The 13,551-nt window shown below is 33.1% G+C and overlaps 1 protein-coding gene across 2 annotated transcripts; it reads left to right on the top strand.

Annotated features, from left to right (window-relative positions):
- The first annotated feature begins 558 nt into the window (after window positions 1-558).
- Window positions 559-13,377, top strand: LOC138336297 (uncharacterized). 2 transcript variants are annotated; one of them, XM_069285730.1, is made up of 4 exons: window positions 559-651; window positions 8,673-8,868; window positions 10,386-10,606; window positions 11,697-13,377. In XM_069285730.1, exons 2-4 carry the CDS (start codon window positions 8,747-8,749, stop codon window positions 12,122-12,124), a joined length of 771 nt encoding a protein of 256 aa, XP_069141831.1. In that variant the 5' UTR covers window positions 559-651; window positions 8,673-8,746; the 3' UTR covers window positions 12,125-13,377. The 2 variants fall into 2 exon arrangements, with proteins under 2 accessions (XP_069141831.1, XP_069141830.1); XM_069285729.1 differs by lacking the exon at window positions 559-651 and adding an exon at window positions 5,172-5,497.
- The last annotated feature ends 174 nt before the right edge of the window (window positions 13,378-13,551 follow it).

Raw genomic sequence — 13,551 nt, 5'->3', positions numbered from 1 at the left:
TAAATGTATACATATCTAGGAACTGCATACCAATGATTTTCAGTTTAATAAATTAATTTTAATGTATTTTTACAGCTGAGTTGATGAAGTTATGTTTGATAATGAAGTTAATGTAAATATGATAACAGAAATCACCATTTTCTAGCACTGTTGATTATTATTACTCTTTCAGAAAAAGTATTACTATCATAGGTTTTGTTTCTTTTAACAAGATATTGCCGGGAATGTTTCCGTAAGCCTAACTACTGACATGACAACTACCATCACGACACATGCCATAGACAGCACCTTTCAGTATATTGGTGAAATGAGTTCTTATGAGGCCTAACCAACGCTACCAATGTCCTTCCATGTTGTCCCTACAATGAAAAACAAACCATCTTCATCAATTTGAACATTAATATCACTGAGGAGCTCCAGGAACAACTCGATACCTTGAAGAAGGAAACCAAGATTGACGAGGAGAAGCTATCGTCGACGATCAGGAAGAAGACGAGCGCTAGCGACCCGCGTCCATCCTCGGCCTATGTAGGCTATCTTGGTATAGGTCTTATGACAGTGGTGTTTGGCGGACTCTTCCTGCTAGACCGACTGAAAGTCTTCACTGCTGTAAATAATTACAGTCACAGAAATAAAACAAGTTAAAATAAAGTAAGTTCTTTAAAACAAGTTCTTTCGCTTTCCAAAGAAAAAAAGTATTCAAAATACATGGTTGCATTACATAAGTGTCAAGTTTGAGCTTACAGAAAATCATCATTTGTGTGAATGGGGTCTTATATGGAGGCATTAAATTACTTCAGGGTAAATTTAATTCATGTTTGAAAAGGTGACCTATTATGTATGACCTGATAATATTATTTATTTACATTTATATTATAATTACTCAGCCCTACTATACAAGAAGACACTACATGAATATACCGCAGTCTCCTAAAACACGCACCTCGCACACATGGGAGGCCGTCCTTACATGACCATAGCTGTTAATAGGACGTTAATTAATCAAACAAACAACAAAAATGTTTGTTAATAAGCAAATACATGGAATGTGTAACAACTTAAGGACATTTCATCATCACCATTGCCTGCTACTTAATTACTCATACCAATGCTACGGTAAAATTATTAAATAGATAATTGCATAATATCAGTAATACTATCTGGCTGTATAGTCATATAAATACATTATATCAAGAAGAGGATTGATGTAATGTACATGTATATAAATTATTGCAACAAAAGTAACATTTCATTAAAAATAAATATATCAATAGGTAAAATTAATAATAATATAAACAATCTACAGAGATGTTTTTTTTTTATTTAAAACTATACAATTGATATAGTTTATCTCACGACAGAAGACCGTAGCTTCCGATTCCGTAACCATTGGATCACAGAAACCACATTAACATTTGATGAAAATAAATTGTTTATTGATATAGTAATAAAGTGTATAACACATTATTGTCATTGATGTTGATTTAAAAAGAAATTATATTGAAATACATGTATATTTGTAATATGTAGGTATGTAAAATTAGTGTAGTAATCATATAAGTCGTAAGTCACTGATATCAATCATACAAATGCATTTAGGTTAATGCATTTATAATGTCATAAAAGGAGAAATTATTTGTTTTTTTTATTTAAAACTATAAAATTGATATAGTTTATCTCACGACAGAAGACCGTAGCTTCCGATTCCGTAACCATTGGATCACAGAAACCACATTAACATTCGATGAAAATAAATTGTTTATTGATATAGTAATAAAATGTATAACAAATTATTGTCATTGATGTTGATTTAAAAAGACATTATATTGAAATACATGTATATTTGTAATATGTAGGTATGTAAAATTAGTTTAGTAATCATATAAGTCGTAAGTCACTGATATCAATCATACAAATGCATTTAGGTTAATGCATTTATAATGTCATAAAAGGAGAAATTAATTGTTCTCAATGGATGATTTTAATGTAAAAAAATTAATTATGTAAGATATATTACAGATTATATTCACTTATTAAAAATAAATTATCTTATGAATACCCATGGAGGCATCCACATCTATATTTAATGCCAATTAACTAAAATGATAATAGGTGTATAAAAACACCCATGCTGTGTTTGTCAACCGATCCTCTTCATTACCTTCTTGGTTTTCTTGATCAGCATCTGAAACATCTGGCGATATTATCCCCCTTCTTCGTAGAAAGAGAATTATCAGTGTTCATCAAAGGGTCAAACTTGTATGGGATAATGTCCGGAACAAAACCCAAAGCAGGGATATCACTGTCATTGTTTTCCACTGTAGATATTTAAAAAAATACTAGAAGACTTTGTAGTTTTTCTCTATAAATATACAGTATTTACAGCAGACAGCATAGCATGGTGAAACGGATGACGCGTTGGTACCACGTGACCGTCTAGCTCATTAAAGTTTTCTCAGCCGCAGCCATTTCCCCTTACAGTGTTTTGTCTAAATCCAATGCATGCAGGTATATGTTGATGAATAAAGTATGTAGTTCTGTTTTTTTTTCTTTTGTTTCTTTGTTTTTGTTTTTAGTTTAGGTTTTTTTGGTTGTATTTTGAAAATAAATCCCACCATGACATACAGTCCTTGTAGTAATTTTAAGCTTGTAATGTTTTAGTAGGATGTTAGTGTTGCCCCTATGAGTTATAGTTCCCTGATCATCAAGCAGCATTGGGAATGGATTTTTTATAGCCATTGCACTTCATCCGTCATGATAGTCACGTTTCTTCAACCCAGTGTCAACTAATGAGATAGTGCTTACCGTGTGCTGTTGTTTTTGTTACAGCTCATATTTCAAAATGGCCGCCAAAGGCGCTTTATTGAAACCACATTTTATGTTTACCAGTTGCACATATAGCAGAGAATGTAAAAAAAGATATTTTAAGTGTTGCCCTTATATGTGGTACAGGCGCATTTCTGTGGAAGAAGTCATTAGCTTGTTGTATGACAGGGAAATTATGGTAAGTTGAAACGTTAAAACTTATACATGTATATGAAAATCTGCACTAAATGGGGATAGGTCATATTTTAGTTTCGGCATAATGAATAGTATGTTTGGTTATTTATATATCTATATTTTGATATTTGAAACAAATCAGGTGAACAGCAAGCCACATTTTGTTCCGTTTGGCTAAAGTGTGATAGCTATCAATTATAAGGGAATATAGCGTAGTTTTGACGAGTCCAAAGAATTATTTTCTTGTAACTCAATACATAAATACACACGAGCTTTATCTTACCACGTTTTGATGAGATATGATAGTTCTATAAGATTAACCTTATGATTTGTTGTAAAACGCTTCAAAATCCTGGATTATAAACTAGGCTAATCAATAGACTGAGTAACAAGATGATTACGGTCCGTTTTGTACAGTTGCTGGGGTAGGCAAAGCAGAATCAAACCTTAATGCATTAAAAAAGCCATTAACGTAGACCGTCCCTTCTGTGACGTCATACGTTTGTTACGTCGCTATCCGAATCCCGGCAAACGTATTTTATTTCTCCGTACCCACCTATTACAACTCGCTTCTGAAATCGGCATTCGAGCAAGTATTTCGTCTAGAACCTTTTCGAGTGTTTACTTGAAGTGTATAAATATAAAGGTGTGCCAATCGGTAAAAACTATCAAGGGTAGATGAATAACATAAAACGTTGAAAAGTGCTACAGATTCGCCTATTTTTTAACATTTTCAGACCAAAATTTAAGGGGTTGTAGGAAGCAAATCGGTCATAATTTGAAAAATAACGCGGTGAGGTATACTTTTTATTGGCTTTTCGTATTGCAAATAAGCCAGTCTTCATGGAAATTCTAAAAAATCGATTTTTCCTGAGATCATTTTTTCAGAGAAAAAGAAAATATTACTATTTTTATGCAATTTTTCACTAAAATTGGGTCCGGACTTAATTCTAAAATAACGATATTTCGTTTTATTGTGGAAAACCCAGCTTATTGGATAAAGTAATGAATTCTATATCACCTACTGATGTTACAGGTATATTATTTATATGTTAAGGGATGCTACAGGGAGGAAATATTATTTATTTAAAAATCCTTAAAATCCGGATTATGAAGTCATTTGTACTTTAAGCAACCCTGGAAGAAAAATTAACCCGGTGACATATGATTTTTTTTCGGTTTTTGTGATCAGGGTATACCTAAAATCAAAATATCAAAAAATGAACGAAATCCATGAGAGGAAACCAGAAGGGACGGTCTACCTTAAACAATTGACTGAACTTGAAAACTTTATTTAACCTTGACAGTGGCAAACGTTAACATTGTCGTCTATGGAAAAGCATTTGGTTCTGCGGTCTCGGTAGTTGTTTACACTTACTATAACCGCGGATTGTCCAAATGGTGCGCAATTTTCTTTGTAAATATTAAATTACAGCTAACGTACAGATGGAAGCCATTTTAGTTTCTCTCTCCCCGAATTCTCATTACAGGACTTGCTGACCCCAATGCAGACACGCTAATTCATTCAGTCTACTAGCTAGCAGACTACAGTAATGCAAACTGATAACTAAAATAGAAATGTTTGAAGATGAATAACATATCAATCCGTTTAAAAAAATATGACTCTAACCTTCACAAAAGTTATATAATTATTGTAAAAATCTTGTTAAAATAATGTTTACAACGCAGTAAACTATTGAATCTATTTTCTCAACTGAGTTTGTTTTAGAGAGATACCATACCATAACAATTGGTTAATCAAAGGATGAATTGAACCACGTGGTAAAATATACTCCCGGTCAAAGGTCAACTTGTCAATCAATTAATCCGATTATACTTCTTCAGTGGTTGTAGGTTAATAAGTAATGTATTGCCTATTAACTTTTATAATTCCTACTTTTTGTGTTACAGTGTAGCTACATAATGTACATTTTTTTATATATATCATCTATTTTAATAAGCAGTTTAATAGCGGCCAGGGCAGTACATACTTGCTTCATTATCTTATTTACTTGATATTTTACTGATACGACATCATCGGACGATCGCTGAATACAATGCACACTTACATACATCCGCTTTACGGATGCTTTAAAAGAACTCGATCGTTACCGGATGTTGACAAGACAACAGAGCAATGTGATTTGAATTTGACCAATGAACTAGCTGAATCATGACCAATGGAAACAAACGTTCTTTTATTACGCAGTAGAACACATGTATTCATCATCGTGGCGAACCATATAAAATGTTTGCTAAGACAATAAACAAATCAAACATGATTCATGCTCAACAGAAGAACCGAAAAATATTGTTTATACAACGAACTGAGGTCTTGACCAAACATGCATATGGATTATACATTCTAAACCATGACTTGAGTAGGTCAATATCTGACCAGAACTTATCATTGAATTTGGGTACATTCGAAAGATGGCGCTACTTCTAAGAGCATGGTGTTTAATACAGGTTATTGGTGTCTCCATATTTGGTACACGTAAGTAATTCATAAAATTAAATATTTGTGTTAATGTTTATTTATGTTGTGTATTTCATATATATTATTCAATTATGCAATATACAATGTATGTTGTTATCTTGCGCAATAAGTACTATTTAGGAGGTTTAACACCATATGGACCGAGTCAAAGGTCCTTAAATTTTATATAAGGTATATAGTAAATGTACCTTTGACAAATGTGACAAGAACTATCCGACGTATGTTAATTACAAGAAGAACGATGGTTATAGGTAGCCACCTTGAAGAACTCAAATTTTGGGATAATGATTCATAGAAACAATATTGACTCGATGTTTGGAAATATTGAGTTAGTTTGCTAGATATCGAATCTCACATGACCATAAATTAGCCAATGGGAATAGCGGAAAGTCAGAGTATATTTGATATTACAGTGCACGCAAAGCTATCGATTGTTTATTCTAAAAATCAAAAAGTACTTTTGTAAACTTCAATGTACGTAATGTTCCTAACAGTTAGCATATTGATGTTTTAAGATGATTTTTGCTTTGTATTCGACACTCTATGGTATTTTCTAATTCTCCTGCTCCATTTAGTTTATTTAATCATGGCGGCCTCAACTAGAGCACGATATATACTCCAAAAATAAATTCCGTTAAAATATGCGAATTGTCCAAATGTTACACAAAATTCTATTTATTTTATTAGAACGCACCCAAAGAATGCAGATTTTTTTTCATGCTCTAATGAAGGTAATGGAGGATTTTGAAATTTGAACGCGAAATTACATAATCTGACACAATTGTTTCAGTACAAAAATGTAAAACTTCCAATGACAAATATAATCAATTGTTTTGATTGTATTTGCGATGTTTCGTTAAGACGTTTTTTGTAATTATTTTCGATGTCGATTTAGGAACATTTTATAAATCAAATAGACTTACAAATTCCAAAAAAAGGAAAATACACCATCATGAATATGAAAAAACAAATATGATTTTTACTTGACAATTAAATATTGGTTATGATGGGGAGGCTGAGGTTGGTTCCGAGTTCCGATTAAGCTAAATGGAACTCGGAACCAGTTCCGAGTTCCGTTTAAGTATTTTGTTTTTTAAAATAAAATTTAAAAAATTCCGTTTATGTGATTTGAACATATTATAAATGTTATCTGTTGTGTTTTGTCATGGATAATTTATGATAGAGTCAGTTTACATACGTTTTCCAATAACTCCTATTTCCGTTTAAGTAAAACGGAACTCAGGAAATTTTCTATCATTTTAGATAAAAGCAGTCAATGTGCTTTGGACATAATAGAAACGTTGCCAGTTGGCTTTTTTAATGGATTAATATTGGTAAATCCACTTAAATTTAGTTTTCGATCAACTATATTTCCGAATCAGTTCCAAAATACAGGTTGTTAGAAAACTAAATTAAAATGAATTCATCAATAGTAACCCATGAAAAAGACAACAGGCAACATTTCTCCGATTTCTGAGGCATATTGAATGTAAAATGATAGAAAACTTCCTTAAACGGAACTCGGAATTGGTTCCGAGATCTGTTTTATTTAAACGAAAATAGGAGTTATTTGAAAATGTATTTAAACTGACTGACTGAGTTCCGTTTTACTTAAACGGAACTCGGAAATGGAAATCGATCGAAAACTAAATTGAAGTGGATTTACCACTAGTAATCTATGCTTTTATCTAAATTAAAGTGGAACTATTACTTGTAACCCATGAAAAAATATTTCCAAACTACATTGACTCCTTTTATCTAAAATGATAGAAAATTTCCTTAAACGGAACCCGGAAATATGGGTTGATAGAAAACTAAATTAAAATGGATTCATCACTAGTAACCCATGAAAAAAGACAACAGGCAACATTTCTTCGATGTCTTAGGCATATTGAATGATTTCATCTAAAATGATAGAAAATTTCCTTAAACGGAACTCGTAACTGAATCCGAGTTCCGTTTTACTTAAACGGAACTCGGAAATGGTAGTCAATCAAAAACTGAATTAAAGTGGATTTACCACTAGTAATCCATGAAAAAAGACATCAGGCAACATTTCTATTATGTCCAAAGCACATTGACTCCTTTTATCTAAAATGATAAAAAAGTCCTTAAACGGAACTTGGAAATTGGAGTTGATCGAAAACTAAGCCAACAGACAACATTTCTATTATGTCCAAAGCTTTTATCTAAAATGATAGAAAATTTCCTTAAGTTCCGTTTTATTTAAACAGAAATAGGAGTTATTTGAAAACGTGTGTAAACTGGCTCTATCAAAATTATCCATGACAAAACACAACAGATAACATTTATAATATGTTCAAATCACATAACCTGAATTTTTAAAATTTTATTAAAAAAACAAAATCTTTAAACGGAACTCGGAACCGGAACCAACTTCAGCTTCCCGTTATGATGATCAATTTACTACCGTTAGAGATTTTAGGACCTATCAGGATTATCAAATAAATAATTACATACAATGTATTTTACTTAGAATATGTAGCTGTTTGATATAGGCATTACGGCGCAATATCAAAACTCGCAATATTATACTCAAAAAGAAAATTTATTTTAAAAAAAGGCGCTCATAAACTATTATCATGAGATAAAAAAGTCAGAACATCACATCATTTCCTCTGAAACTAGGCTTGGAGGTGATACGTAGTAGCTATATTTTGGATTACTTTTCTTCAAATAGCAACCAATTCAGGGTAAGTTGTGAAACGTCTAACAATACGCGAGCGTCTGCGAGATACATTTAAAAACTAAACAATAATATGTAGCACCGATCACACGCTCTCTGGCACCAATGTCAATGCTCGTATGTGTTATATTTATCAGTTTGTTTGTTTGATTAATTAACGTCCTATTAACAGTTATGGTCATATTTATCAGACGGTCATTATAAGTTGATCATGATGGAGATCATATAACAATCCATTGATTTATCATTCACTCAGTCAATTAAGCTTGTTTATTTCTATTGAATAAAAAATGATGTTCAAATGAAGAAGTCTTACATATGCCTTTCCGGCTTGATCATGACGGCACGAAATACAAAACGCTTACTTTGAAGTTGTCATGCGTTTGGCTTATGGTGCAAATTCAGTTGAGAACTGTTTCTGCCAAAAAAGCGATTTATTGTACAACTTTTCGCTTTGGTTTGCAGCTAGACCTAATACCAGATGCGAGCTGTCCATTGACAACAGTGGTATAGACGTGTGTTTCTGGTTTATAGATACAATGCAACATGCCAACGCCAGTAAAGCTAAATGTGAAGAAGATGATGGCACCTTGGCGTACATTCCAAACGAAGCGGCATTGACGAAAATATCTGATTTTTTAGATTCCCGCCTATCCGGAGGGTATGTTTAATACTTGAATTGAATACAGAAGGTTGCTTAAGGATCTGCTCTGGTAAGGTTTCAATCTCGTTGAAATGTCGTTTCAATATTAATCAAAGAGTTTTTATGATTTTTCACAACTTAATTGTCTCTTTTTTAGCAAGTTGCCATATGGAAAAATATGTCAACATTTTGAATTTTATCAATTTGGCGGCCATTTTGAAAAAAACAATGGATATATCACATTTTGTAGAGAAGTAAAATTGCACCTTATTTTTAGCAAGAAATGCTACAAATAACACATTCTACAGCGGGACATCAATCAAGCACACTGACCTCTTTTTATTCCAGTTTTAGAAACAGCAATTTTTTACCCCATTTGAATTACAAAATTGTAGCATAGTTTTGTCATCAGAACTATTATGTAAAGCGTTTAATCAAAAATTACAAAAAAACGAGTTATTTTCATCTTCCAAAATTTAATTGGTTGAGGTACTTAATATAGCTATTCTGAGCGAAAAAAATGGGGTGACTATGTGATATTATTATTATCATTGGTTTTATCAATTACGCGAATATCCATACTTATCAGTTAACCAATTTGGGAAATATTGTTTTTAATTAGTTCACCGTCTGTATGGTCAAAACAGTGTAATTCCGGTAAAATCACAATTCGCGCTCTAACAATAGCCGGGCTTACACGGACAAAAGTTGTCCGTACTTATTTGTGTATGATCCGTGTATTTCCGTGGTACCAAAGACTCCTTGTTATCTCCGGGGTCATCCATGTAAGATGTTTTGCTGCGGATAAACTCTGGTTTCTATGAATTTCACAAAGAGTGTTCCCGGAAGCGGCAAAAATATGAGTATCGTGATGACCGGTGGGCATCCGTATCAACACCGGATTATCACGTGAAAAAAAATCGTGTAGAGACACAAACCATATTGTTCCGTGTAATTCAGCACTTTACGGTGGGTTGCCATCCGGTTACGAATTTTTGCTCCAGATGAACATTGGTATATACGGATTGCATATGGAATGTTCATGGATGCTACAAGGGCCTATAACATTCGCGTAACATGATGGGCATTCGTCTCAATACCGGGTTTGTCTTAAAAAATAGTGTAGAGTCCACCACAAACCGTTATGCTCCGAGTAATCCATGATCCAGCCGACACACTCCGGTGGTTTGTCGGGGGACGACCGGGTAGTTTCCGTGATTATCTGTAGACATACCGATATTATCCATGTTAACGTCGTGTCACAACGATCGTTTTTTTATCGGCATTATGACGTAATAGTCATTGGATGATGGGTGGTCCCAGATGATCAATATGTCCATTCCATGGGTGATGATTTGGCGTCATTTGAATATGTGTTGTTCTCTTCCTTTCACTGGGACTTTATCATTCCCTTATTATGGCCAGATAATAAATGCGGTATTCAGGTAAAGATAGGGATAGTTTAACTTGTGTAATACATGAAATATTGTAGGCTTAAATTGTAAAACTGATGTGTATTGTTCTTTTCCTTCCAGCTGGGACTTTATATATTTAGGGTACCAGACGTCCGCTAAAAGAGAAATTGTGATACAGGGAACAACTATTGTACACTCCTGGATGGAATGGGACATTGCACACGATCAGCCAAATAATAACCCCGGATGGTGTATCTCGATATTCACAGACACATGGAAAGTTCACGATACAGATTGCTCAGTGGAAATGTATGCGCTCTGCTCAACACCATATGTAATAGGTGTGTATATATTAATGTATACATGGTTGGGTAACGCATTAAGTCGTTCTCTACATTTAAAACAAAAAAATCATTTTATGGTTTTCAGTAATTCGCGAATAAAACGAAAATGAGACACCACCAAAATGTCTAATTCATTGGAAAATGAACTTCATGAAATATGAAATAGGCTCCTCAGTGACATCTGATTTTAAAGAGTGACATTTTTATTCCTATTTCGTGTTTGCATATTACAGTTCATTTATTGATTAAAGTTATCTCTCTTGCGAGTAATCCATCGATTATGGGGCCCTTCTGTTGGTAGGAAAAATCATGTCATTTTCGTCCTTCGACGTTATGCTCATAAATACATTACGTAACAATCAATGGTTATCCTCAAGGACAAAAAACTTGTATTATGTAAATACGAAATGATGTTATTTTCATTCCATGGGGTTTATAAATCTTGCAATATTGATTCATACTAGTCAGATATAATCATATAAGTACAATGCGTTTGCCTTGTCAAAAACATATACATGTATTTTAAAACCAGAATATGTTCACTATTGTCTATGATCGCAACATTCAAGTGTGATACATATAGGGATTTGTAGTCAGGGATATCACAACAACTCTTAATTACAGTAAGATTAATCTCAAATTACTATTATGTGAATAACACAACCTTTATATCAACCACAGGGAATTCTGTGCTGAGAAAATTACGTAAAGTCATTTCTTTCTGTTTCTTTTAATTTTCATATATGAATACAATTCAGAACAAAAGCACCGTAGTTTATCTTCATCACTTATTTATCAGAATGTATATGTATATTGTATAAACAGTATCATTGGCATTGACTTTATAAAAACATATAGATTTACACCCACACAGGTACTGCTAAAGCTTAAGATTTTAATTCATATAACAATTTTATTGAGGAAAGTTTTAAGATTGAATGACACATATTCGATGTAAATTATATTCAGTTACTTATAAAACTTATATTATAAAATTAAATCAATAAATGAAAAGGTATCAACCGTTTATTTAAATATATGAGAATCAATATAAGTAATAAATGGTCATACTTTAATTCTATCCTAGATACAACCACCAATGTGTCCACTGCCTCTACAGCTGCTTTCACGACTAACTTGACAACCACCACAACCACCACCTCAGCAACCAATACCAGCAGCACCACCATGAGCAGCACCAGCATCAGCAGCACCATCATCACCACCACCACAACAACAACACTTTCATGCTGTAACTGCCATACAGCTTTCATTATAACTGAAGTCAATATCACCGAGGAGCTCCAGGAACAACTCGATACGTTGAAGAAGGAAACCAAGGTTGATGAGGAGAACCTATCGTCGACGATCAGGAAGAAGACGAGCGCAAGCGACCCGCGTCCATCTTCGGCCTATGTAGGCTATCTTGGTATAGGTCTTCTCACGGTGATATTCGGCGGACTATTCCTGTTAGACCTGCCAAGTGTCGTCATGTGGTTGAAATCATTTCAATAACTTTTCCCGAAAGCAAAAACTCTTCGTACTAACAAAAACGGAGAAACAATGATTGCCCATGAAGAATATAATTCAATTTATTTTGCTATTAAAAGTTTTAGCGAAGAATGAATTTGGAACACATTAGCACAATGATAAATTAACGCAATTACTAAAATGTGTTCGTTAAAAGTATTAAAACGTTTGCTTAGTTACATTGTATAAAAGTAGAAAATACTCATACAAAAGTCATTAGAATTTGTTTCCTTGTTTACGTAAATGAAATGTATATTTTGATATTAAAATCTGAATATAAGTTTCTATAAAAATGGTACAGATGGTATTAATATTTTTATGCTTAATTTATTATACAGTATTCAGTATTATCAATCAACCTCTTTGTGTTAAATGCTATGTAAGTTGTCTTCAAATTAGTTATATTGACTGAATACATGGGTAGAATAATGACGTGTCAGGTTTGTTGATGAAAGAATGCTGGATTACCTGGAGAAAAACCACCGACCAGCGGACGATGGTCCACACAATTGTTGAAATATCATACTCGCGAAGAAAACTTGCTATACGGTAATGAGTTAAACTTTATTTCAATGATATGACACAGTTAACCGATATGTTTAGGAACACGAGGATCAGCCTTCCTATATAAGTATGGTAGGACATTGTTGAGAAACAAAAGGAGATATCCGCAACTTATCAACAGAAAAAAAATTTATTGACAGCTGACATAGCGCACTCTATAACAGAAAGTGATTACATTGGTTCATATCAGTATCACTATCTAAGGTTAAGATAAGTCAAGAAGAGAAAGAATAAAAAAAGTTGGAAGTGAAATCTTTATCGATTCAAACAGTATATTAAGTTGACTTGAAAGACTTGAAACTGGACACTGCGAAATACTATGCGATTCCCAGTCCTATTTTATTCATAACTGGTAACAACAAGTGGCTATTGGATATGGAATTTATTTCATACGAGTGAAGTATGTAAAAGTTGCAAATGTCCCGAGCTTTAGTGATGAGCGTCTTCAGTAACGTTTTTTCAGAAAAACAGTTCATAGCCAACAACTACAAGTCGAATACGAATTTAGCCGATATGAATAATGCGAGAATAAGAAAAAAAACGTGTAATTACTGAAAAGTGTTAAGGTGGCATGATTATTTGAAAGTTGAATAACACCAACCAATTGCGGGAGATTTATCGATTGCTTTTGAAACTTCAGTAATTTAAAAATAATCATACTATTATGATGTTGGAAATCAGGCATGTATATTGTGCAATGCATTTTTTTTATTAACAAACATTTGCATAACAACTAGACTAGGACCCTATATATATGCTCGAGTGTTTTACTTAACTGGGAATGTATTGATACTATGCGATTCCCAGTCCTATTTTATTCATAACTGGTAACAACAAGTGGCTATTGG

Source organism: Argopecten irradians, chromosome 12 (genome assembly GCF_041381155.1).
Source record: "Argopecten irradians isolate NY chromosome 12, Ai_NY, whole genome shotgun sequence".
NCBI classification, from domain to species: Eukaryota; Metazoa; Mollusca; class Bivalvia; order Pectinida; family Pectinidae; genus Argopecten; species Argopecten irradians.
This window is presented reverse-complemented; position numbering and strand designations above follow the sequence as displayed.